The sequence below is a fragment of the Phyllobates terribilis genome, unplaced genomic scaffold (assembly GCF_046119375.1).
Source record: "Phyllobates terribilis strain yellow unplaced genomic scaffold, ASM4611937v1 Scaffold_251__1_contigs__length_2838608, whole genome shotgun sequence".
Lineage (NCBI taxonomy): Eukaryota > Metazoa > Chordata > Amphibia > Anura > Dendrobatidae > Phyllobates > Phyllobates terribilis.
The window spans coordinates 126,932-154,911 of record NW_027363011.1 but is presented as its reverse complement, the minus strand read 5'-3'; the positions used below and the strand labels follow the sequence as shown (position 1 = coordinate 154,911).

The 27,980-nt window shown below is 44.7% G+C and overlaps 2 protein-coding genes and 1 long non-coding RNA gene across 4 annotated transcripts in view; 2 read left to right on the top strand and 1 right to left on the bottom strand.

Moving 5' to 3' along the window:
* Position 1: 1 nt before the first annotated feature.
* On the bottom strand, positions 2-9,300 carry LOC141218934 (uncharacterized). Of its 2 annotated transcripts, XM_073665988.1 has the most exons (7): positions 9,240-9,300; positions 5,626-5,770; positions 5,317-5,496; positions 5,110-5,233; positions 4,929-5,026; positions 4,640-4,730; positions 2-2,463 (listed from the first exon to the last, which is right to left on the bottom strand). In XM_073665988.1, the coding sequence occupies exons 1-7, from the start codon at positions 9,263-9,265 to the stop codon at positions 1,274-1,276; spliced, it is 1,854 nt and encodes a 617-aa protein (XP_073522089.1). In that variant the 5' UTR covers positions 9,266-9,300; the 3' UTR covers positions 2-1,273. The 2 variants fall into 2 exon arrangements, with proteins under 2 accessions (XP_073522089.1, XP_073522088.1); XM_073665987.1 differs by lacking the exon at positions 9,240-9,300 and having other exon boundaries at positions 5,626-5,829.
* An 8,254-nt stretch (positions 9,301-17,554) lies between these two features.
* On the top strand, positions 17,555-23,020 carry LOC141218933 (uncharacterized). Its single transcript, XR_012287582.1, has 3 exons — positions 17,555-17,636; positions 19,869-19,941; positions 22,887-23,020. It is a non-coding gene; the product is annotated as an uncharacterized lncRNA (long non-coding RNA).
* Positions 23,021-23,157: 137 nt separating this feature from the next.
* The window catches only part of LOC141218918 (uncharacterized), a 78,123-nt gene continuing 73,300 nt past the window's right edge, over positions 23,158-27,980 (top strand). The window contains exons 1-3 of the mRNA XM_073665973.1: positions 23,158-23,277; positions 23,361-23,484; positions 23,568-23,665. Of these exons, the coding sequence (XP_073522074.1) occupies positions 23,254-23,277; positions 23,361-23,484; positions 23,568-23,665 (246 nt within the window). The 5' untranslated portion in view covers positions 23,158-23,253. The remainder of the gene's footprint in view (positions 23,278-23,360; positions 23,485-23,567; positions 23,666-27,980) is intronic.

Genomic DNA, 27,980 nt, shown 5'->3' with positions numbered 1-27,980 from the left:
AAAAAATCAAAAAGATTTATTAAAACAGAAAGATAAGAAAAAGCAGAGTACTGTAGAGAGGTTAACTTTAACTGTCAAACACAAAGCAATGGATAAGGTGATCCATACAGCTATAAGACAAAACGGACACCTGATAGAAAGTGACAAAGAGCTAAACGAGAAAGCCAATAATAAACTCCTATTTTCATGTAGAAGTAGTAAACTGGGAGATTTAATAGTCAGAAACAGAACTGAACCCAATACAGGTAACTGGCTAGAGAAACTTCGTTCTGCCACCTGCAGATCACAGATAAAAGCTTCCGCTTAGGACCATTGACCTGACATGTGAAGGACTTTGTGTCATGTAGAACTAAGCATGTGGTATACGTCATCTCCCCATGTAAATTCTATAACAAAGGTAAAACTATATGACCTTTTTCCGAACATTATCGCTCTATAATCACTGGAAAGGGAGCTTCTCCACTTAGAAGACACATGCATGATAATGCTGATCTGAAGTGTTTTGCAGGAATAGAAAAGGTCAAGGTCCCTCCACAATTTGGAAATCTTCATGTTATTATTAAAACAAGAATCAAGGTTGATTCTTAATTCTGCAGCCCAGGGTAAGGCAATAGGACCCCTAACACATCCCCCCACCTAGGTTGGTCAGGTATCATGTTCTGATGACCACTTCCATTAAAATTGTTACCTTTTTCCCAAAAAAATACCAGCAGAACTTAAATATGTGGTGTACTTTAGGGCTGAGGCTTAATAGTGATTGCAATTTCAGAGTTAGAGTCCCTGGGTTACTGCGACAGAGAGGGGTCAGAAGACTGCGGTGCCTGGTTTCATGTACTTCTGCACTGGTTAAAAGTACTTCACCATCATATTCAAAAGTGCAGTTTTTTCCTTGCTAGCAGTGCAAGGGTTAATCTGTTCAGTTGACGCTCCCGGAGCTTTCCTACCTGGATTGTCTCAGCTGTTCAGTGTTGGCCACTGCTATATAAGCTCACCTCTGACACTTATGTAATGCCAGTGTTAGTTCTTACTGCCTGGTTCTGGAGTTGGCAGTAGTAGTGGACAACTCCTTTAAGAAGATACAATTTTCAGTTAAAACATTTCCAACATTCTGAACATGAAAAAGGCTTCTCCCCTGTGTGACTTCTCTGATGTTTATTAAAAGTTGATTCCGTGTAAAACATTTCCCACATTAATTACATGAAAAAGGCTTCTTCACTGTGTGGGTTGTCTGGTGACTAAGAAGGCTTGTTTTCTTCACAAAACATTTTCCACATTATGAACATGAAAATGGCTTCTCCCCTGTGTGAATTTTCTGGTGTCTATTAAGATGCGCTTTCAGTTTAAAACATTTTCCACATTCCAAACATGAAAATGGTTTCTCCCCTGTGTGACTTTTCTGGTGCGTAACAAGATTTGATTTATGGTTAAAACATTTCCCACATTCTGAACATGAAAATGGCTTCTCCCCTGTGTGAATTATTTGGTGACTTAAAAGATATGATTCTCTCACAAAACTTTTTCCACATTCTAAACAGGAAAATGGTTTCTCCCCTGTGTGACTTTTCTGGTGCGTAATAAAATTTGATTTATGGTTAAAACATTTCCCACATTCTGAACAGGAAAATGGCTTCTCCCCTGTGTGACTTTTCTGGTGCTTAACCAAAGCTGATTTCTGGTTAAAACATTTACCACATTCTGAACATGAAAATGGCTTCTCCCCTGTGTGAATTATTTGGTGACTTAAAAGATATGATTCTCTCACAAAACTTTTTCCACATTCTAAACAGGAAAATGGTTTCTCCCCTGTGTGACTTTTCTGGTGCGTAACAAAATTTGATTTATGGTTAAAACATTTCCCACATTCTGAACAGGAAAATGGCTTCTCCCCTGTGTGGGTTCTCTGGTGGTAATTAAGCTGTGCTGTCGAGTTAAAACTTTTCCCACATTCTGAACAGGAAAATGGCTTCTCCCCTGTGTGGGTTCTCTGGTGGTAATTAAGCTGTGCTGTCGAGTTAAAACATTTCCCATATTCTGAACAGGAAAAAGGCTTCTCCCCTGTGTGAATTCTCTGGTGCTTAACGAAATCTGATTTCTGGTTAAAACATTTCCCACACTTGGAACATGCAAAGCTATTCTCTGTCGTATGAATTTTTTGATGTTTAAGAATAGATTTTTTGAGGGGAAAGTTATTTCCACATTCTGAATGTGAAAATGGCTTCTTTGCTTTAGAAGCAGTTTGTTTTTTAATACTTATTTTGTGACTTTGATTTTCCTTAGTAGTCGGTAATGAATCCGAAGACAGGGCCTCTTTCAAATGATCAGATGACAGATCTTTGCTGTGAAGGGATGATGGTATATCCGGAGTAATGGCATTCACTTCAATTGTATCATGTGGGATCTCAAGATCATCTGATTTAAAAATTGAAGATGTCAGCTGTTCTTCTGAACTCCTGGTACAGTCATCTGCCAAGAATAAAACCAATTATTATTTTAGAATAAAATATCCTTGAATTGTATATTTTTGAACATTTCTACTTAAACTGTCTGTAAAAATGGCAAGTTATGTAAAATATTGAATTATTCATCAAGACAATGACAGTTCACAGTCTAATAGAAAACCTCATAGGATGAACCAGTAGAGCGTGGTGTTCAACTGTTTGTTCATTTTGCCTCCCAAATATGGAATAAAAAGCCACCAAACAATGTTATGTAGGCGAAAATAATACCAATAAAAACTTCTACTCATCTCACAAAAAACAAGTCCCCACTCAGGTACATCATGTGTCAGTGGAAAACCAAAGGTTTCTACACCATTAGTGGCTCAAAGGCTCTTGAAAGGTAACATGGCTTCCATAACCCAATCCAGCAATATCCACTCTCCCAAATTGAAATCTCCCCCTCGCTTCTGAGCCTTGCAGTGCGCCCAAACCACATTTATCATCCATGTATTCGGCATTACTATAGTGAGAAGAACCCACTTAATTTACGGTGTATGTCTCCTGGAGCACAATCTGGGCACTATGTGTTGGGTAATAAAATGGTATATTTGCAATTTTCTTTCTCCAACATCCACTGCATGCTAATTTCAGGAAAGTGCCTGTGGAGTCAAAATAGTCACTACTCCTATAGATTATATCACTGAGGGTTATAATTTCCAAAATGGAGTCACTTATGTGGATTTCTACTGCTCTGGTTTTCAGCAATTTTGTTATTTTAGGGCTTCTGCAAAAGGCATCTCCCATTTTCTCTGGGATCTGCTCCTGCGACATCTGCCACTGTCACCTTATTCATTCTGCAGGCGGCGCTGGTAATGGAGGAGACATCAGAACCAGAAGCTCTGGGTGATGCAGGTTCTGTCCAGCCCTTGGCTCTGACCTGGCTACATGACTATTCTTCTTCCCATCTCACACCAAAGAACAGCAGGTAACACCATGGCCCAAGCCTAGGGGTGCAAGTCCAGATCCATGTAGAGGGGTAAAAGGGTGATGGGCAAGGCAATCCCTATTTTGGGCACTAACTAGTGCAGTCAAAAAGTGTGAGTATAGACAATGACACATCTATTGAAATGATCAAACTCAACAGTCTTCATCAGTAAATAGTAACTAGTGGTGAAACCTCTCTGGGTAATTGGAGTATGGGGCTTGGTTGCTCTTAGCTATCTAAACTATCGTAAGGGCATTTGGAAGAGGCAATGGAGACCTTTTTTTTTTTTTTTAAAGACTACCAGGGAGTTACAGACATACATAAGTGAGGCAGGCCGATCCCACCACAATCAAACTATCACACAGAATTAAGCTGTAAAGAAAGATATGGAATAAAAAAATGTTACATCTCCAACAAAGTTTTATGTATGGGGGGGGGGGGGGGAGAACACCAACACTAAACCGGACTTTATTCATTTATGGTGGACCACTGGAGCTACTACGGGTCCTGACCAGAAGAGTAGAGAAAGTATTAGCGCCCCCATTTCATGGGAAAAATTGTGCAGTAATCTGAATTCCTTAGGATTGAAAACATAATGGAATTTATGACGTGGAGTGAATCCATGAAACCAGGGCTCGAGCCAACACATCTCCTGCAGGCGTGAATAAATGTATATTACAGCCATCAGCCACGCACAGCTTAGAGATATATCATGGCACAGGTGTAATGTTTTTTATGTAGTCTATCACAATCCTGTATGAAGTTAGTTGGTTTTAAAATAAAGTGTAAAGTCAGGATAAAGGGAAACTCTGTTGTTATTGTACAGAAATTCACACTTGTTCCTCACTGCACATTTAATGTTGTCGATCATAAAAGTGAAGTTTGGCCAGAAAGACTGGACCAGGTCTTGTAGGTACCATATGAGCACATTCAGCAGCACAGAAGGGAGAGAAGGGAGATTCATCCAATAAGATATCAGGATTCTAGGAAGCCAACAGAGGGTAGGTGGATCCTCCAGGTTGTAAATTCTATAGAAAAGGGCTTTCAATGCCCAAAGTCATTCGAACAGTTTTGGGTGAAGGAGAATGTTGTGGTCAAGAGGTAAAATGGTGATCACATGATTGTGATACGGCCGGACTACACCACCGATAAAGCAGCCACAGCCGGTGACTGAGGAGAATCGGTGACTTCTCTGCATTTAGTGGTTACTACTCACCTGGATGGTTATCGGTAGGAATCTCCTCTTTACACCGCTCATCACTCCTCACATATGTTTCTGTAGTATTAATATAGGTCAGATCTTCACCCTGAAACAAATATTGTAAAAGTCACAGACAGATGGAGAAGTCACATCTATGATCAGCTCTAATCCTGACATCTCCACCGTTCTCACTACACGAGTATAAAACATATAATACTGGTGGATAAAACAAGACTGAACACAAGACCTTCACAGCCGTCTACACATCATAGGGGACATCTCATGACACCATCTCTCCATCTACCTGATGATCCCGAGGAACACTGGGATCTTCTTGTTTACAGTCCTGTGGAAGAAGAGGACGGGGACATCTCTCTGGTGTTGTCCTCTTACTGGATAGATCTGGAGGAAACACATACAGGGACTGAATTCATTCTTTACATACAGATAATTATAGGCCGTGTGTATTTAGTCCTATCTATTACCTGGTGATGTGAGGGGCTGGGGAACCTCCATCTTGATGTCCTTGTACAGATATTTGTGTTCTTCTATATACTCCCACTCCTCCATGGAGAAATAAACAGCGACATCCTGACACCTTATAGGAACCTGACACATACAATGATACCGTCATCCCCCCAATCCCTTCATAGCGTTACTGTCTAATGTCCCAGCATTCCCAGCAGTGTCACCTCTCCAGTCAGCAGCTCAATCATCTTGTAGATGAGCTCTAGGATCTTCTGGTCATTGATGTCCTCATGTATCAGGGGGTGAGATGGAGGCCTCGTGATTGGGCTCAGGGGTCTTCCCCATCCCTCAGACACAGGGTCCTGACAGCGCTCACTAGAGGTCTTCTTCACTACTGTATAATCCTGGTTATGGAGAGACACATTAATAAATCTCACTCCAGACATTTCCAGAGTCCTCACCTTTCCAGTTCTGTCCATCTGTTATTCCCATAGATAAGAATGATGTAATGTGATGTCATCAGAATCTCTCACCTCTCCAGTAAGACGGAAAAGGATCTCTAGGGTGAGGTGTAATATTCTCTCCGCCATCTTGTCTCTATCCATATCCATCTTTGATGGGAGAATCAGGAAAATTCTCTTACATAGAAGATCTTCACTGAGAGGATCTGATATTGACCTGAACAAGAAGAAAATGAGCCGATGGAACATCATAAAAATCCTGGAGATAATAAGGGAAACATGAGGAGATTTATTATTTTACAGTATTTAGTTTTCTGCTTTACATCTAGTAATAAAACCTATATATTTTAGGCCACAAACAAAAATCAGTTTCTTCCTCGGAGTCTGGAGCTGAACACGTTTCTCAAAGACTCATCTTCCATAACGCTAATTCTCGTCCCATTTACCGACACTGGAATCGGCATTAGCAATACTGCAGGAGATATTCATTACATGTAACATGAGAAATAACTACTTCATGATGAGGACGACACGTTCATCATCTACTACGGCTCTAGAAAGATATTTGGCCAGAGTCCATCATTGACTACATCTCCACCGGCCGTCTATATGAATGTTTCCCGTCTTCCCCGGACTGTAATCTTATGTCACGTTAGATCTCATGTCTGATTCACACACAGAAGTTTGATGCTTTTATATATAATTTCACAAGCCCCTACATATAATAAACTTAAGTGCCTTTCATGTGGCACTAAAGAGTGTTTACCCGAATAAATAAATGAAAAAAAACACACTTGGGGTCCCCCACTATTTTTCATAACCAGGCAAGGTGAAGCAGACAGCTGCGGGCTGATATCAGGCTCAGAAGGATCCTGGTTATTGACCCTTTCCAGCCTGAAAATACGCGCTTTGCCCACCTCTTCTCTATTGCCCTGGTGCGGTGGCAATCGGGGTAATGATAGTTGAGGTTGATGTCAGCTGTGAATTGTCAAAAAACACATTTGGCATTAAGCCCTGGGGTTAGTAATGGAGAAAAAAATACACAGACATAAAAAAAAAAATTATTTGAAGAAAGACTCCCCGACACTCTTCCTGGTTCACCAATTTATTTTTGAAAAAAAAAAAAACATGCAGGTCCGACGTAGTCCATGGCATTCCCATGACGATCCCCGAATCCAACATCCAAAGGCTATGGAGCCTTGTTCAGAGGACGACGCTCTATAGGCCGTAGCAGCAGCCACTCCGGGGCCCACTGCGTTCCACAAGACCTGGCGGCTCTGATGAGCAGTGACCTCAGTAACTACACCGCTCATCAGAGTCACCAAGTCCTCTGTATAATAACCCCATGTAGTGCCCCACAATAATGGCCCCACACAGTGCCCCAGTGTCTAATGGCCCCATATAGCGCACCATACTATAATGTGCCCCACAGTATCATGACCCCATATAGTGAACTATAGTATAATACCCCCCCATATAGTGCCCCAGTGTCTAATGCCCCCGACATATAGTGCCCCAGTGTCTAATGCCCCCCCCAAATAGTGCCCCAGTGTCTAATGCCCCCCCCCAAATAGTGCCCCAGTGTCTAATGGCCCCATACAGTGGCCCACAGTCTAATGGCCCCATACAGTGGCCCACAGAATAATGGCCCCATACAGTGGCCCACAGAATAATGTGCCCCACAGTATCATGGCCCCATATAGTGAACTATAGTATAATGTCTTCCCCATATAGTGCCACCACAGTATAATGGTCCCATGTAGTGCATCCTGGTATATGGCCCGTGACATTACTAATAGATGGGGGCACAGGTGACATTACTAAATATATGGGGGCACACAGGGGACATTATTAATATATGGGGGCACACAGGGGACATTACTAATATATGGGGGCACACAGGGGACATTACTAATATATGGGGGCACACAGGGGACATTACTAATATATGGGGGCACACAGGAGGACATTACTAATATATGGGGGCACACAGGAGGACATTACTAATATATGGGGGCACACAGGCGACATTACTAATATATGGGGGCACACAGGCGACATTACTAATATATGGGGGCACACAGGGGACATTACTAATATATGGGGGCACACAGGGGACATTACTAATATATGGGGGCACACAGGCGACATTACTAATATATGGGGGCACACAGGCGACATTACTAATATATGGGGGCACACAGGCGACATTACTAATATATGGGGGCACACAGGCGACATTACTAATATATGGGGGCACACAGGCGACATTACTAATATATGGGGGCACACAGGCGACATTACTAATATAGGGGTGCACACAGGGGACATTACTAATATAGGGGGGCACACAGGGGACATTACTAATATAGGGGGGCACACAGGGGACATTACTAATATAGGGGGGCACACAGGGGACATTACTAATATAGGGGGGCACACAGGAGGACATTACTAATATATGGGGGCACACAGGGGACATTACTAATATATGGGGGCACACAGGGGACATTACTAATATATGGGGGCACACAGGGGACATTACTAATATATGGGTGCACACAGGGGACATTACTAATATATGGGGGCACACAGGGGACATTACTAATATATGAGGGCACACAGGGGACATTACTAATATATGAGGGCACACAGGCGACATTACTAATATATGGGGGCACACAGGGGACATTACTAATATATGGGGGCACACAGGGGACATTACTAATATATGGGGGCACACAGGGGACATTACTGATATATGGGGGCACACAGGGGACATTACTGATATATGGGGGCACACAGGGGACATTACTGATATATGGGGGCACACAGGGGACATTACTGATATATGGGGGCACACAGGGGACATTACTGATATATGGGGGCACACAGGGGACATTACTAATATATGGGGGCACACAGCTGACATTACTAATATATGGGGGCACACAGGTGACATTACTAATATATGGGGGCACACAGGCGACATTACTAATATATGGGGGCACACAGGCGACATTACTAATATATGGGGGCACACAGGCGACGTTACTAATATATGGGGGCACACAGGGGACGTTACTAATATATGGGGGCACACAGGGGACATTACTAATATATGGGGGCACACAGGGGACATTACTAATATATGGGGGCACACAGGGGACGTTACTAATATATGGGGGCACACAGGGGATATTACTGATATATGGGGCACACAGGTGACATTACTAATATATGGGGGCACACAGGAGACATTACTGATATATGGGGGCACACAGGGGACATTACTAATATATGGGGGCACACAGGAGACATTACTGATATATGGGGGCACACAGGGGACATTACTGATATATGGGGGCACACAGGGGACATTACTGATATATGGGGCACACAGGAGGAGTTGTGGCCGCTGCAGGTGAATAGGGGAATATTATCATGTGGAGTCACAGGGGGAGAAGGGAGAATTATTACAGTGGCCGGTACAGAGGGGAGGACATTACTGTCTGGAGGACAGGAGGAAACCGCAATCACTGCACACACAGATAGGAATCGCAGGTGTGAATAAGGACTATAGTGAGTGCGATAATAATGTGCACAGTGCTGCGGAGTATGGCGGCGATATAGAAGGAAGAGGAAGAAATAATCCGCATAGAGAATAACGAGGAGTCTCCACATACCTCCACCTGCAGAGCCGCCACCACATATATGGCTGCTCTGTGCGCACAGGAGCTGTGATGAGGTCACAGGAGGGGAGGAGTCAGGGGTCACATGATCAGGGGCCTCAGTGGATGCAGGACTCTGCTGTGCTGGTTGTCATGGTGCTGGATGAGCTGAAGTTTATGTGTGGGGTCAGGAGGGGTTTACAGTGTGGATGTAGCAGAGCCGCGTGTGTACGAGGTGTACGGAGCGGAGCCGCGTGTGTACGAGGTGTACGGAGCGGAGCCGCGTGTGTACGAGGTGTACGGAGCAGAGCCGTGTGTGTACGAGGTGTACGGAGCAGAGCCGCGTGTGTACGAGGTGTACGGAGCGGAGCCGCGTGTGTACGAGGTGTACGGAGCGGAGCCGCGTGTGTGCGAGGTGTACGGAGCGGAGCCGCATGTACGAGGTGTATGGAAGCAACACAAGTTTTTTCTACACAGTTCTTCTTCACAAGGGAGTTTGAATAGCTCCTCTGATAATATCTACAGGACTTACAAGCAGCAGATAAGGACATGGTGGGAAATTGCGAGTTTTGAAACTTATTTTCAGAGGAGAATCGTATATGGGGGTGTGAGAATCCCAGTCCTTCCTGATGCACATAGAGATGATGAGGCGTTTATGAAAGGTTGGGAAGATCTCCTGACAGCTCCTTACGGATGATTAATCACCTTCTCGAATATGAGAAGAACCTGTTACTGATGAATCAAAAATTAGAGAAAGAGATGAGAGAAATTGAACAGTTTGCTTCACAGCCTGATTTTGTGAATTTGGAGTTAAAATTACAAAAAAATCTTGAAATATTTAATAGGGACATCAAAGAAAGGAAGCATGGGAAGTTTATATGAGATCTGAAAGACTTCGAGACTGGAGAGGTATAGAAAAATAAATGTAGTGAGCAAAGATCAACAAGACCCAGGTTTACTGACCTTTCGCGTACTGATCTATCGGAGTCTGATAGCGCTGTCAGTGGGCAGGGAGATTTTAGGTTAGGAATGAAGAGAAAGAGCCGATATAAAAGGAATCAGAGACAAAGCAAATTGTCCTTCTCTAAATCATTGCGGGGGACAATTTGTGGAACAATTCAAAATTGTTTTCCAGAATCCCCCTCTCCTGCTTATTTTCATCTCCATTAACCACTATGAGAACAGAACCAGTAACTCAGGGAGTGGAAAGCTCAGCCCACTATACCTGCTGTGTTTGGAAATATGATGTCAACGGGAACACCAATTGTCCCCCAAATGTCAGTAGCGACAGCTTTACCTGCAACCGCCATGACTATGGCAACAACAATGCCATCAATAGGCGCCACTGGACAGACTTTCCCTTTTTTAGGGAACAAATAATAGACATAGAAAGTAATAATAGGTCTCTCGGTAATGATGATAATTTACAGATTTTCACTTAGTGACATACAGATAGGACTTCTAAGGAAAGGGCTGTCATTTACTCCAACCCCAAGGTTTGATCTCTTTGTATGGACGAAGGATGTCAACTTATTCACCCGTAAACTGGCCTTGCATAAATATCATGCAATTAACCCCTTAATGACCAGAGCATTTTCCATTTTTGCATTTTCGTTTTTTGCTCCCCTTGTTCCCAGAGCCATAGCGTTTTTATTTTTCTGTCAATATGGTCGTGTGAGGGCTTATTTTTTGTGGGACAAGTTGTACTTTTGCACGCCATCGCTGGTTTTATCATATCATGTACTGGAAAACGGGGAAAAAAATCCAATTACGGTGAAATTGCAAAAAAAGTGCAATACCACAGTTTTTTTTTTACCACATTCACTGAATGCTAAAACTGACCTGCCATTATTATTCTCCAGGTCATGACAAGTTCGTAGACACCAAACATATATAGGTTCTTTTTTATTTACGTGGTGAAAAAAAATCCAAAGTTTGCTAAAAAAAAGTCTCCATTTTCCGAGACCCGTAGCGTCTCCATTTTTCATGATCTGGGGCCGTATCTACCATTTTGGGGTAGATCCGATGTTTTGATCGATTGTTATTGCATTTTATTGCAATGTTGCGGCGACCAAAAAAACTTAATTTTGGAGTTTAGAATTTTTTTTCTCGTTACGCCATTTACCGATCAAATTAATTATTTTTTTAGATTGATAGATCGGGCTATTCTGAATGCGACTATACCAAATATGTGTATGTGTTTTTTTTATTGTTTTATATTTAATGGGGCGAAAGGGGGGTGATTTAAACTTTTATATTTTTTTTATTTTTTTAATATTTTTTGCATGCTTCAATAGTCCATGGGAGACTAGAAGCTGCACTTGCCTGATCGGCTCTGCTTCATACAGGCGATGAGCAGATCATCTGTATGTAGCAGAGATGCTCACTGGCTATGAGCGCTGACCACTGGGCGGCACTCATAGTAATCTTTACATGACAACCACAGGGGTCTGCTGCAGACCCTAGGTTGTCATGCCAACCCATTGGTGACCCGCGATCATGTGACGGCATCACTGATGGGCGGGGCTAATGCCGCACTTCCAGCGCGGCGATGTTAAATGCCGCTGTCAGAGATTGACAGCGGCATTTAACTGGTTAACAGCCGCGGGTGACATGTTGCGGGCACATTTCAGCTGTATAGATCAGCTGACATGTGCCCGGTTCAGGCACTGAGCCCGCACTAAACCGGGGGTACTGACATGGTGCATATTAGTTCGTACCACGTCGGTAAGGGGTTAAATCATTAGAACCCATATTGATGAAGGAGAAGGAGGAAGAGGCAATACATTAGAAGACCTGGGAAATTACTCAATGACTTCTGACTCACCCAGTCCTCCTTTTTCAAATTTAAGATCTAAGAGCAAAAATATCCCACCTGTTGCACAATATCACTACATAGATACAGTACAGACCAAAAGTTTGGACACACCTTATGATTTAAAGATTTTTCTATATTTTCATGACTATGAAAATTGTACATTCACACTGAAGGCATCAAAACTATGAATTAACACATGTGGAATTATATACTTAACAAAAAAGTGTGAAACAACTGAAAATATGTCTTATATTCTAGGTTCTTCAAAGTAGCCACCTTTTGCTTTGATGACTGCTTTGCGCACTCTTGGCATTCTCTTGATGAGCTTCAAGAGGTAGTCACTGGAAATGGTTTTCACTTCACAGGTGTGCCCTGTCAGGTTTAATAAGTGGGATTTCTTGCCTTATAAATGGGGTTGGGATCATCAGTTGTGTTGTGCAGAAGTCTGGTGGATACACAGCTGATAGTCCTACTGAATAGACTGTTAGAATTTGTATTATGGCAAGAAAAAAGCAGCTAAGTAAAGAAAGACGAGTGGCCATCATTACTTTAAGAAATGAAGGTCAGTCACTCTGAAAAATTGGGAGAACTTTGAAAGTGTCCCCAAGTGCAGTTGCAAAATCCATCAAGTGCTACAAAGAAACTGACTCACATGAGGACCGCCCCAGGAAAGGAAGACCAAGAGTCACCTCTGCTTCTGAGGATAAGTTTATCCGAGTCACCAGCCTCAGAAATCGCAGGTTAACAGCAGATCAGATTAGAGACCAGATCAATGCCACACAGAGTTCTAGCAGCAGACACATCTCTTCAACAACTGTTAAGAGGAGACTTTGTGTAGCAGGCCTTCATAGTAAAATAGCTGCTAGGAAACCACTGCTAAGGACAGGCAACAAGCAGAAGAGACTTGATTGGGCTAAAGAACACAAGGAATGGACATTAGACCAGTGGAAATCTGTGCTTTGGTCTGATGAGTCCAAATTTGAGATCTTTGGTTCCAACCACCGTGTCTTTGTGCGACGCAGAAAAGGTGAACGGATGGACTCTACATGCCTGGTTCCCACCGTGAAGCATGGAGGAGGACGTGTGATGGTGTGGGGGTGCTTTGCTGGTGACACTGTTGGGGATTTATTCAAAATTGAAGCCATACTGAACCAGCATGGCTACCACAGCATCTTGCATCGGCATGCTATTCCATCCGGTTTGCGTTTAGTTGGACCATCATTTATTTTTCAACAGGACAATGACCCCAAACAGATCAAAGAGCCTCGGCACTTAATCGTCCTTTTGCAAGAGAAAATTTATTGACTTTGTGAAATAAATCTGCACACAGAAATAACACCAAAACGTTTCGGTCTTAGCGACCTTCAGTTGACTGTAGAAAATAGGACAATGTCATAGACAATTAGATACAGAACGATATAAATATCATTTCTAGATGACATAGTGAAAAAACAGCATATCATAAGTAGTGAAACAGAAATCCTTCCCATTATATTATACAAGTGTGCACAGTAATGCATAAGCGAAATATATAGCACATAGATACACAGTATACTTTTCCATAATATGTAGGGAAATCATAAAGGAGGGGGGGGGGGAGAAGAAGGACAGGGAGAAGGGGACAAAGGTATGGAGCACATAGGTATGGGGGGAAGGGGAAGAAAAAACAACACAAGACAGCTGGCAGAAGTGGGCACATACCGGGTAATTCTGCGAGAGATGTGAGCAACAAGTGGGTCCCAATAGGGCTGCCTACAGGTGAGAAGGTGAAAGAAATCAGAGGCAAGGACCTCACAGAGTGCGCCAGAAAGGCGTGCTGTGCCAAAGGTTACCTGCTGAGAAGCGCGTGGGGGCATGGACATCACAACGCGGTCTCCACCGTTAGTTGGAGTAACCATAAGTGCAGAGAGGGAGGTTAATAAAGGGTCTAAAATGCAAAAGACGCGCGAATCCGAAACGCCGGACCGCGCATACCGGAAGTGCCATACTACGCAACCGGAAATGACGTTTGCGGGTCACCGTCTGCGTTCCACAGAGGGAGAGCGCAAACCGGAAGTTCCGGTTTGAAGCGAACAGGAAGTGATGAAAGCCGGTGCGTTCCATGAAGGGATCACTTGCGTTCCAGGACGATGTACATAGCCAGGGGAGGGAAACAACGAGAGGTATAGATGGAAAACGAAGGGGAGGTGGGAGAGGACCACAGTACAAGGTGAATCTGCAACAAAAGAGACATAAGTTAGAGCGCACACGCGAACTTACATAAACACGCCAGTCATCACTTCCTGTTCGCTTCAAACCGGAACTTCCGGTTTGCGCTCTCCCTCTGTGGAACGCAGACGGTGACCCGCAAACGTCATTTCCGGTTGCGTAGTATGGCACTTCCGGTATGCGCGGTCCGGCGTTTCAGATTCGCGCGTCTTTTGCATTTTAGACCCTTTATTAACCTCCCTCTCTGCACTTATGGTTACTCCAACTAGCGGTGGAGACCGCGTTGTGATGTCCATGCCCCCACGCGCTTCTCAGCAGGTAGCCTTTGGCACAGCACGCCTTTCTGGGGCACTCTGTGAGGTCCTTGCCTCTGATTTCTTTCACCTTCTCACCTGTAGGCAGCCCTATTGGGACCCACTTGTTGCTCACATCTCTCGCAGAATTACCCGGTATGTGCCCACTTCTGCCAGCTGTCTTGTGTTCTGTTTTTTCTTCCCCTTCCCCCCATACCTATGTGCTCCATACCTTTGTCCCCTTCTCCCTGTCCTTCTTCCACCCCCCCCCCCTCCCTCCTTTGTGATTTCCCTACATATTATGGAAAAGTATACTGTGTATCTATGTGCTATATATTTCGCTTATGCATTACTGTGCACACTTGTATAATATAATGGGAAGGATTTCTGTTTCACTACTTATGATATGCTGTTTTTTCACTATGTCATCTAGAAATGATATTTATATCGTTCTGTATCTAATTGTCTATGACATTGTCCTATTTTCTACAGTCAACTGAAGAAGGTCGCTAAGACCGAAACGTTTTGGTGTTATTTCTGTGTGCAGATTTATTTCACAAAGTCAATAAATTTTCTCTTGCAAAAGGACGATTAAGTGCCGAGGCTCTTTGATCTGATATACCAGGGTTCGGCCCCTACTCGTGCACACTCATAGGGAGTGCAGTGATTTATATCTTTATTTAATGACCCCAAACACACCTCCAGGCTGTGTAAGGGCTATTTGACCAAGAAGGAGAGTGATGGGGTGCTACGCCAGATGACCTGGCCTCCACAGTCACCAGACCTGAACTAAATCGAGATGGTTTGGGGTGAGCTGGACCACAGAGTGAAGGCAAAAGGGCTAACAAGTGCTAAGCATCTCTGGGAACTCCTTCAAGATTGTTGGAAGACCATTTCCGGTGACTACTTCTTGAAGCTCATCAAGAGAATGCCAAGAGTGTGCAAAGCAGTCATCAAAGCAAAAGGTGGCTACTTTGAAGAACCTAGAATATAAGACATATTTTCAGTTGTTTCACACTTTTTTGTTAACTATATAATTCCACATGTGTTAATTCACAGTTTTGATGTCTTCAGTGTGAATGTACAATTTTCATAGTCATGAAAATACAGAAAAATCTTTAAATGAGGTGTGTCCAAACTTTTGGTCTGTACTGTATATGATAGATAATAGATAGATAAATGATAAATAGATAACAGATAGATGATAGATAATAGATAGATATATGGTTAGATGATAGATAAATAGATAGATGATACGAGGGTCAGTCAATAAGTAATGCCTCCTATTTTTTTTTCTCCTTAAATAAGGTAGTTATGTTAAATATTCGAATTTGGCACAATTCCTCAAACCTTCTTCTCCAATCCACAGCAATTGCAACTTCCTGCACAAACAGGTGGCAGGACTGTATCCGTTTGCAAAATGGCTGACATCGATGTTCGTATTAGACAACGTTCTGTGATTGAATTCTTGCATGCAGAAGGTGAAACGCCCATTCGAATTCATGAGAGACTGAAAAATGTGTCCGGTGATGCAACAGTGGATGTCAGTACTGTTAGACGATGGGTTCGTCGCTGTAACACAGCTGAAGGGCCATCACCGTTGGCTGACAAAATGCGGATTGGCAGGCTAGTAACCGCAGTGACTCCAAGCAGCATTCAGCAAGTCGATGACACCATTCGTGGTGACCGCCGGGTGACTGCAGATGAATTGTGTGCCATTATCTGCCTCAGTAACGGCAGTGTGATGAAAATTATTGGACAACTGGGATACAGAAAAGTTTGTGCACGGTGGGTCCCAAGAATGCTTTTTACCATGCTGGAATACATGTCCTTGTTAAACGGTGGACCAAGACTGTGGAAGTGGATGGAGATTATATTGAAAAGTGACAAATTAATCGTTAATGTTGTGGTTTTCAACCTCTGTAATTGCATTTGAATTTCTTGCCAATTAAAAGGAGAAAAAAAATAGGAGGCATTACTTATTGACTGACCCTCATAGATAAATAATAGATAGACGATAGATAATAGATAGATAATAGATAGATAATAGATAATAAATATATGATAAATACATAGTTGATAGAGAGATAATAGATCGATGATAGGTAATAGATAGATGACAGATAGATAGATGATAGGTAATAGATGATAAATAGATGATAAGTAATAGATGATAAATAGATATAGATGATAGCTGATAGGTAATAGATGATAAATAGATAGATGATAGATAGATAATAGAGAAATGATAAATAGATGATAGATTATAGATAGATATATGGATAGATATATGATAGATAATAGATGATAAATAGATAGATGATAGATAAATAATAAATAGATAATTGATAGATAATAGATAAATGATTAATAGATAGATAGATAATAGGTGATAGATAGATAATAGATGATTGATAGATAGATGATAGATAATAGATGGATGATAGATAGATAATAGATAGATGATAGATAATAGATAGATAATAGATGATAGATAGATAATAGATAGATAATAGATAGATAATAGATAGATGATAGATAGATAATAGATAGATAATAGATAGATGATAGATAGATAATAGATAGATAATAGATAGATAATAGATAGATGATAGATAGATAATAGATAGATGATAGATAGATGATAGATAATACATAGATGATAGATAATAAATAGATGATAGATAGATAATAGATAGATGATAGATAGATAATAGATAGATAATAGATAGATGATAGATAGATAATAGATGATAGATAGATAGATAATAGATAAGGTACTCCGGTCTCTTCCTCATGGACTGGTGACACCTAAGATGTCTGACAGCAGCTCGCTGGTGACATCATTATTTCTCTTCGTTAGCCATTAAAGACATCAGACCTCCAGGATCATCTTGTTTCCCACTGAGAACAATCTGTAATTATCTGCAAACTGGGGGCATACAGACCCCACCCATAATCCAGCAAAGCAGAGTCCTGCACCCACTGAGGCCCCTGATCATGTGACCCCTGACTCCTCCCCTCCTGTGACCTCATCACAGGTCCTGTGCGCACAGAACAGCCATATAAGTGGTGGCGACTCTGCAGGTGGAGGTATGTGGAGATTCCCCATTACTCTCTATCGGGATATTCCTCTCCCTTCTATATCGCCTCCATACTCCGCAGCGCTGTACACACATTATTATCACCGTTGAGCTTGAGGAAGCGAGAGGAGAAGGAGGCGGATATGGCTGATGGACACTCCGGGACTCTGGACAGCAGAGAGGTGACGTCTGGGCCAGAGAGGTAGATCTGGGTGTCATCAGCGTACAGATGGTGCTGGAAGCCATGGGATTTATGAGCTGTCACAGGCCAAGGGTATAGATGAAGAAGAGTAGGGTTCCTAGGACAGAGCCTCTCCAACAGAGAGGGTGGGCTGAGGAGGTAGTGTGGGAGTGGGAGACGCTGAATGTGCAGCTGGAAAGGTATGAGTCTTTCTAGGATGGGGCGAGGTCTTTTGACACCAAAGGAAGAGAGGATCTGTAGTAGGAAGCAGTGGTCAACTGTGTCGAAGGCAGAGGACAGACTAGAAGGAGGAGTATGGAGAATTGTCTGTTAGCTTTGGCTGTAAGTCATTAGCAATTTTGGTCAGGGCAGTTTCAGTGGAATGATGGGGGCTGAAGCCGGATTGTAGGTTGTCGAAGAGCAAGTTAGATGAGAGATGGGAAGAAAGTTTAGTGTGTACATGTTGCTGAAGGAGTTTGGAAGCGAATGGTAGCAGCGATATGGGGCGATAGTTTGACATAGCGGGCGGGTCGAGGGATGGTTTTTTGAGGGCAGGCATGATTGTGGCATGTTTGAAAGCAGAAAGGAAGGTACCAGAATATTGATAGGTAGAAGAGGTGGGTTAGGGCCGGGATAAGTGGGGTAGTGAGGTTGGGGAGGAGGTGGGATGGGGTGGAGTGCACAAGTGGTGAGGTGTGATTTGTAGAGGAGGCGAGTAAGCTGTCCTTCAATGATGTTGGAGAGGGAGGTAATAGGAAAAGGGAATTGGTCTGGTACACGAAGGGGTTGTGGTGGTGGGAAAATAAAGACTTGCCTTAATTGGTAGATCTTTATTTTGAAGTGTGTGGCAAAGTCCTCAGCATGATGTGGCCATCTCATAATTATTCCTGTCTGTCCTCAGGCTAAAGCTCATTATAACTTTGAACATCACAATGTGCCCTGGACTAACAGCAGAGAGGAGTATCATAGAAGAGGATTCCCCTTTCAATCTTCTGTACACAATCTACAAGTCTGTGTAACAAATACTACAATCAGCATTACTCACCTTCCCCTGCTCCAGCGCCGGCTCTCTGCTGCTGCTCGGGTCTTCTTTATAGGCTGCAGTGGTGATGTCATGTCTTTAGCGTGTGTGACAACTGCAGCCAGTCACTGAGCTCAACGAGTCATACTGAATAAATAGTCATCAGTTCTGAGATCAGTGGTTGACTGCAGCGGTCTAATGCGCTACATCTATGATGTCACCTGGGCTGAAAATTTAGTATCTAACAATTTTTTCGTGTCGCCATTTTCTGAGACCTGTAACTATTTTCATTCTTCCATCGATGGTCCGGTTTCAATGATTATTTCTTGTTTTCTTTGTTTTTGCTGATACAATTTTGGAGGAAATATGACATTTTAATAGCTTTTTATTACATTTTTATGTGGAATTGAAGTGATCAAAAAACATTATTCCTAGTGTTTCAATTTATACCACATGGGAAAAAATATTTCAAAATGTTATTAATTCAGGCAGTTACGTGCATGGCAATACCGAATAATTTTTTCAATGTATTACATTTTGCTATTTACTTTGGGGGGAGGGGAATGATATAAACATTTATTGTTTGTGTGTTTTTTAATATTTTGTCTTTTTCATATATATATTTTTCATTACTCTCCTTAGTTGTCCTGCCCATTTGTCCCCACTTCCACATAGTGCTATAACCATCTATAGTGCCCTACAAAGTAATAGCCCTATGCAGTAATGATCCTCATCTTTGTTACCCCCATAGTTTTAGTGCCCCACAGCCCACACCACTAATAGGGTTCTTCTCCTCTTTTGCTGTTATCTACAGGATATGTTTGTAATCATTTATTTTTTGTAACACCTGAGCATGCACTGCACCCTGCTAGTTGCCACCATGCCAGTGTTTCTTATTGTATTACCATAAGAAAAACAGTGCACCCCTAATACACATTGAAAGAACTGAGAGATTTAAACTTGCTTATAACATATCATAATCACAATGGAGACAAGTGTCAGATTATTGCCCAACTATTTTCACTTTTTGGCTTTGTCAGGGGTGAGATGTGTAATCCACGATCTATGGATTGAGGGATGATTCCTGAACATTGCACCCATAGATTATAGCAGGTGAGAATAAAAAATAGTTTTCTTGATCACTTTGAAACATACACTGTGCGCGCAATTATTAGGCCAGTGAATATTTTGACCATATGATCATTTTTATGCAAATTTTACAAATGCAAGCTATATAAACATTTGTTATTGGATGAAGTACTGTATTTTTCAGACTATAAGACGCACCTTTTTTCCTCCAAAATTTTGGAGATAAGTCGGAGGTGCGTCTTAAAGTCCGATATACATAAATACTGTAGCTGTGAGGGAAGTGACAGTGACAGTGGCGAAGTAGTGGGGCACAGGAGGCAGCAGCCGCCTGCTGCAGCCTACACTGTGCCCGCTACTAAAGAAAATGAATATTCACTGCTCCCCACACCCAGTGAATATCCCATGGGTGTGGTGAATATTAATGGACTTTGATAGCGGGCATGTTGACAGCCGAGCACAGCAGGAGCCGTGCTACGGCTACAGCGTGCGCGCTATTAGGGAGAATGAAGGTCACTGCTCCCCACGCACGCAGTCCCAGCGTGGGGAGCAGTGACTATTCCGGCACAGAGCGGAACACAGCGCTGGAGGAGGGAGGAGGTGAGTATGATTGTTTATTTTTTTCTGTGCGGCGTGATGGAGATCAGGGGGTGCCAAGCATACCAGGATGAGGGGGCCATACATACAGGGATGAAGGGGGCCATGCATGCAAGGATAAAGGGGGCCATGCATACAGGGATGAGGCATAAGGGGGGCCATGCATACAGGGATGAGGCATGAGCGGGGCCATACATACAGAGATGAAGAGGTCCATACATACAGGGATGAAGGCGGCCATACACACAGGGATGAAGAGTGCCATACATACCAGGAAGAGGAATGAAGGTACCATACATACGAAGAAGAGGGATGAAGGTGCCATACATGCCAGGATGGGTGTGAGGGGGGCCATACATACCAGAATGAAGGGTGCCATACATACCAGGAAGAGGGAAGAGGGGGCCATGCATATCAGGATGGGGATGAGGGCCACATATAACAGGGAAAAGGGGGCCATATATACCAGGATGGGGCATATTAACAGAATTGGGGGACAATACCCCTATAACAGTGTCAGCAGTAGACCCCCTCCCCCTTAACAGGGCATCATGACCACATTTTTGGTTTAAATTTTTTTTTCTATTTTCCTTTTCTAAAACCTAGGTGCATCTTATGGTCCGGTGCGTATTACAGTCCGAAAAATAAAGTAGATCAGGTGATGTGTATTTGTGTAATGAGGGGTGTGTGGCCTATGGATATTGACACCCTTTATCAGGGGGGGGGGGGGTTATTAGACAGCTTCTTGTTCTCAGACAAAATGGGCCAAAAAGAGTTTTAACTGACTCTAAAAAGTCAAAAATGGTTAAAAGTCTTACAGAGGGATGCAGCACTCCTTAAATTGCTCAGATATTGGGGAGTGACCACGGAAGCTTCAAAAGTCTACAGGGTTGAAAAAAAAATATACAGCATAACATTAACTGCAAAAGATTTCAGAAGACTCAAACGTGAAGCGACCAGGAAGATATTATCCTCCAGTACTGTCGTATTCCAGAATTGCAGCCTCCCTGGAGGCCCAGAAGAACTAGGTGTTCAGTGCTCAGAGACAAGACCGAGGCTGAATATCAATCACCACCAACAAGACACAAGTGCATGCAAACATCAAGACTTAACCAAAAGAAAGCTGAAGACAGATTTTTTTAAAAAGGTTTTATGGACTGATGAGAGTGACTCTCGATGGAGCAGATGGATGGCTCGTGGCTGAATCATTAATGGGCACAGACCTAGACTTCAACTCAGACGCCAGCGAGATGGAGTTGGGGATTGCTATGGGCTGGTATTACTACAGATGAGCTAGTTGGACTTTTTTTTAATTGAATGTGGACTCAAAATCAAATCCCAAACCTACTGCCAGTTTTTAGATGATGCTTTCTTTAAACAGAGGTACAGAAAAAATCTGCATCTTTAAAAAAAGAAACAACAGGATTGTTCTGCGGGAGAATGCTCAATCGCAGCATCGAAGTCTTCACTGCTCAGTACCTGGAAAGGCCTTAATGAAAGACTAATGACATGACTTTTTCCTCACTGGATCTAAACCTTCCTGAGAACTTTTGAGCTTTTCTTAAACTCGAGATTTATGGTGAAGGAGAACAGTCCCCTCTCTGAGAAGTGTTTGCCTGGTGCTGCCCACAAAGATGATCGTCAACAGATTAAGAAACTAATGGACTCCATGGATGGATGGCTTATCACTGGTATTGAGAAGAAGGGTGGCTATATTGGTCACTGATAAATTTTTATTAAATGTCAGAAATGTATTTTTGGACATTGAGTTGTTTGGGTCTTATTCTCAATATACCAGATGAAAATAAACAATTAAGATGGAAAATTTACATTTTTCATATAGTTGCATAATAATTCTGGACACAGAGATATTCTCCTAAGATAACACCTCACTTTTACTTTCTTAAATATTCAGGTTTATTACCCTTTGGATTGACCAACAGCACTGGAGATGTTAAATAATAAAAGTAATCATCAAAAATACAAATTGCCTAATAATTGTGCACACAGTGTAGAGTAGGTGGTGGAGATAGAAGACCTCTTCTTTCTAGAACTTATTGTGGAGTGGTGAGATGTATACAAATAAACCATTAACATATTTTATTGGCTGCACAAAGACTGCTGTTTCTTTATATTGTTATATTACTGAATTATTTTATAACTTCCATAATCCCAACTGATAGCACATCGGTATCTCTGTGTGACCTCAAGATGTATGAAGTGCTCTACCACATTATTGCTTTATACCGGCATCACAATGCTATTAATTTTTTTATTACACAAAATTTTATATATTTTACACCAACTCGTCTTCAATCCACTCAGATTCCCACAATATGAGATACTAATAATTTATCTATATAATTTTCCTATAGAAGAATGGATAGAGACAGAAAGAAGATGGCGGAGAGGATATTACACCTCACCCTAGAGATCCTCTTCCGGCTTACTGGAGAGGTGAGAGATTCTGATGACGTCACATTACATCATTCTTATCTATGGGAATAACAGATGAACAGAACTGGAGAGGTGAGGACTCTGGAAATGTCTGGAGTGAGATTTATTAATGTGTCTCTCCATAACCAGGATTATACAGTAGTGAAGAAGACCTCTAGTGAGCGCTGTCAGGACCCTGTGTCTGAGGGATGGGGAAGACCACTGAGCCCAATCACGGGGCCTCCACCACACCCCCTGATACACGAGGACATCAGTGACCAGAAGATCCTAGAACTCACCTACAAGATGATTGAGCTGCTGACTGGAGAGGTGACACTGCTGGGAATGCTGGGACATTATACAGTAACGCTATGAAGGGATTGGGGGGATGACGGTATCATTGTATGTGTCAGGTTCCTATAAGGTGTCAGGATGTCGCTGTCTATTTATCCATGGAGGAGTGGGAGTATTTAGAAGGACACAAAGATCTGTACAGGAACATCATGATGGAGGTTCCCCAGCCCCTCACATCACCAGGTAATAGACAGGACTAAATACACACGGCCTATAATTATCTGTATGTAAAGAATGAATTCAGTCTCTGTATGTGTTTCCTCCAGATCTATCCAGTAAGAGGACAACACCAGAGAGATGTCCCCGTCCTCTTCTTCCACAGGATTGTAAACAAGAAGATCCCAATGTTCCTCAGGATCATCAGGTAGATGGAGATAAGATGTCAAGAGATCTCCCCTATGATGTGTAGACATTTGTGAAGGTCTTGTGTTCAGTCTTGTTTTATCCACCAGTATTATATGTTTTATACTTGTGCACTGAGGACGGTGGAGATGACAGACTTTGTGAGGCAGTGACTGGGATCGTATACGAGGGACGTTATATATCCCCCAGAATGTGTACAGAGACCTATTAAACCCGTTGGTGTGCATTGCAGTCACAGACACCGCTGTAATGAACACGCCCGGGCTGAGCGGCGTGTGATTCCACTGGACCGTGCCAGAGAGTGAATGCCTGGAGGGGCGTAACTAGGTATTCACCCGATCCGACCAGGGTCGCACGACGGCATACGACGCCAGTGCACCAAGGAGGAACCGAGCAGAGGGACCAGGTGCTACTCCAGGACAGACCCCGGACACGGCTGTTGACCCACACAGGGGAATACAGGAACAGACTGGTTAGGCTGGCACACAGACTGGTGGGAATAGGCAGGCACGACTGGTATGCAGGCAGGCGGGTATGCAGGCAGGGGGGTACAGGCAAGCACGGCTAGAGTGCAGACAGGAAGGCACTAGCAGGTAGGAACACAGGCGGGATAGGACCCAGTACACACTGGGACTCTGGAACAGAACCACAGATGTGGCGGACAAACACAGCAGAGTGAGGCCGCCCAGAGAGGTGAGCGAGAGCAGGGCAGGATGAGACCGCCCGGAGCGGTGAGCGAGAGCAGAGCAGGACGAGACCGCCCGGAGCGGTGAGCGAGAGCAGAGCAGGACGAGACCGCCCGGAGCGGTGAGCGAGAGCAGAGCAGGACGAGACCGCCCGGAGCGGTGAGCAAGAGCAGAGCAGGACGAGACCGCCCGGAGCGGTGAGCGAGAGCAGAGCAGGACGAGACCGCCTGGAGCGGTGAGCAAGAGCAGAGCAGGACGAGACCGCCTGGAGCGGTGAGCAAGAGCAGAGCAGGACGAGACCGCCTGGAGCGGTGAGCAAGAGCAGAGCAGGACGAGACCGCCTGGAGCGGTGAGCAAGAGCAGAGCAGGACGAGACCGTCTGGAGCGGTGAGCAAGAGCAGAGCAGGACGAGACCGCCTGGAGCGGTGAGCAAGAGCAGAGCAGGACGAGACCGCCAGGAGCGGTGAGCAAGAGCAGGGCAGGACGAGACCGCCAGAAGCGGTGAGCAAGAGCAGAGCAGGACGAGGCCGCCTGGAGCGGTGAGCAAGAGCAGAGCAGGACGAGACCGCCAGGAGCGGTGAGCAAGAGCAGAGCGGAGCAAGGCTGCCGGAGCAGCGAGCAAAAGGGTCAGAGCGGAGCAAGGCTGCCGGAGCAGTGAACAAAAGGGTCAGAGCGGAGCAAGGCTGCCGAGCAGTGAGCAAGGCAGAGCAGGCTAGAACCGCCAGAGCGGTGAGCAAGGCAGAGCAGGGGGGACAGGGCTCAGTACACACGGAACAGACAGGAAGGGAAAGGCAGAGCCAGATACCCACAGGGTACTTGCAGTGAAGTAGCGAGTGGTCCACAAACTCACAAACGGGAGTACAGAGACAACAAGCAGGAGTTAGGTACGAGTTCAGACTCTGCAGAAAAAGGAAAGGAACGGACATACAGAAAAAACAGGTAAAAGATAGGAGAGAGTTCAGACTGGAACTGAGTGTACGGAGGAGACCGACACTGCAGCGGGATACAGGAGCGGGTCTGGGAATACGGCCCCCAGAGAGGCAGAACGAACAGGCAAGGAGCGTGTTCAGACAGGACAGACAAGATACAGGAGCGGGTCTAGGTAATCGGCCCCTAGAAGGCGGGAGGAACAGGCTAGGAGCGTGTTCAGACAGGACAGACAAGATACAGGAGCGGGTCTAGGTAATCGGCCCCTAGAAGGCGGGAGGAACAGGCTAGGAGCGTGTTCAGACAGGCCTGGAAATACAGCCTCCAGGATAGGCAGACAAGAGAACACAGAACGGGACCTGGCACCTTCAGAGTGAAAGCACACACTGAATGAAACACAATGCTCAGGCAGGGATTGATTGGGGCAGCTGGGTTAAATACCAGGTGACAGACAGCAATAGGCTGAGGACGCACAAGGGGTGTGACCCACAGCAGGTACAAAAAGCAGGAAGTGATCGGGCGCCGCCCTTAAGCAGCAGAAACAGACACAAACAGACAGCATGGAGGGAAGCCAGAGAGACATTCTGGACTGGAGATTAAGTGCACGCTCTTGCACAGTGGGAGATGGACCACTATGCAAGGACGCCGCCAGGTATGTTACAGTACCCCCCCCCTTACGCCCCCTCTTCTTCAGGCCGGCCAGAATCTTCCGCAGGGAATTCGAGGGCCAATCCTTCACTTCAAGGAGATCACTTCCACTGTCCACAGGAAAAACTGGTCTCATCTGGTTAGCTAGGATGCTACCTCCTATCCAGCCATCCTCAGCAACAGACAAAACGGGTGGAGTACCAGGAACAGCACACAAGGAAGTCTCTCTCCACATATTTTCAGGTGGCACCCCAGAGGGTACAGGAGACAACTGGAAGTCCTCCACCGGGTTGGAGGGGAGCAGAGACTTGGGGGTAATCTCTGCTTCGAGGTACATCTTGTCAAACTCACAGGAAGAAATAGACGGGTTATCAGGTACAGGATGAGGAAAAGTCACTGTCTCTTTGTTATCTGGTGGTACCCCGGAGGATTCAGGAAACAACTGGAGGTCCTCCGCCGGGTCAGAAGAGTGCAGAGGCTCGGAGAAAGCATCTGCTTCAGAGTACACTAGGTCGGACTCACTGGACGAAGCAGGCGAGGTATCGGGTACCGAGTATTGGAAAGTCTCTGTCCATTCACCACCAGGTGGCACCCCGAAGGGTTCTGGAGACAACTGGAGGTCCTCCGCCTGGTCAGAGGGGTGTAGAGACTTATGGGTAACCTCTGCTTCAGAGTACACTAGGTCGGACTCACTGGACGAAGCAAGCGAGGTATCAGATCCAGGATATAGGAAAGTCTCTGTCCATTCACCACCAGGTGGCACCCCGAAGGGTTCTGGAGACAACTGGAGGTCCTCCGCCCGGTCGGAGAGGTGTAGAGACTCGGGAGTAACCTCTGCTTCGGAGTACACTAGGTTGGACTCACTGGACGAAGCGAGCGAGGTATCAGGTACAGAGTATAGGAGAGTCTCTGTCCTTTCGCTACCAGGTAGCACCCCGAAGGGTTCTGGAGACAACTGGAGGTCCTCCGCCTGGTTGGAGGGGTGTAGAGACTCGGGAGTAACCTGTGCTTCGGAGTACACTAGGTTGGACTCACTGGACGAAGCGAGCGAGGTATCAGGTACAGAGTATAGGAGAGTCTCTGTCCTTTCGCTACCAGGTAGCACCCCGAAGGGTTCTGGAGACAACTGGAGGTCCTCCGCCTGGTCGGAGGGGTGTAGAGACTCGGGGGTAACTACCACTTTGGGGTACCCATTGTCAGGCTCACAAGACGGAGCGGACAAAGTATCGAGTACCGGGTGTAGAGAAGTCTCTCTCCATTTGTCATCGAGTGGTATCCCGGAGGATTCAGGAGGCAACAGGGGGTCCTCCGCCAAGTAGTAGAGGTGCACAGACTCGGAGGTAATCACAGCTTCGGAGCATCCTTGGACATGCACACTGGTTAAAGTGGGTGAAGCATCTGATGCCGGGTGCAGGAAGTTCTCCTGTGTGGAGTCTGGATGGGCAGTAGTCTCTTCGGGCAGGAGAACTGGAGCACTACCCACGCACATTACCCGTTGGGGCTTCTCCGGGATACAGGGAGATGAAGCTTCAGTAGGGACCTCAAGGTTGGGGTCAGAAGGTCTCAGGGAGGACAGACCCTGGCGTGACGGCTTGTCTCTACGTCTAGCACTTCTGGACTGCCTCTTGAGGTTGTGAGAAGTATTCCAGAGAGCGTAGTCATCCTGTGTGGATTCTGGGTGGGCAGTAGTTTCTTCGGGCAGGAGGACTAGTGCGCTACCCACACACATTACCCATCGGGGCTGCTCCGGGATATTGGGAAGCGAAGCTTCAGCAGGGGCTTCAGGGTTAGGGTCCTCGAAGACCATACGAAAGGCCACCAGGAAGGCCTGCAGGTCAAGGACGACAGGATCCCATGCTTCCCATAGGGGGGTGACCCATTTCAAGGCATCACCCGCTAGGTAGTCAATCATAAAGGCCACTTTAGCCCAATCGGAAGGAAAATAGAGAGGGTAGGCCTTGAAGTGTAGCATGCATTGCTCCACAAATGCATGACTTTGTTTTGGATCCCCAAAGTACCGTGGCGGATCCGCAGGAACGAGTGCAGAAAGATCCA

Bases quoted from the DNA above. Each gene is read 5' to 3' on its own strand.
- LOC141218934 (XM_073665987.1), bottom strand. From the start codon at position 5,805: ATGATGTTCCATCGGCTCATTTTCTTCTTGTTCAGGTCAATATCAGAT. The intron at 5,027-5,109 runs GTAATAGATAGG...TGTTTCCTCCAG, and splicing joins CCAGCCCCTCACATCACCAG to ATCTATCCAGTAAGAGGACA. The intron at 4,731-4,928 runs GTAGATGGAGAG...TATTTGTTTCAG, and splicing joins GTGTTCCTCGGGATCATCAG to GGTGAAGATCTGACCTATAT.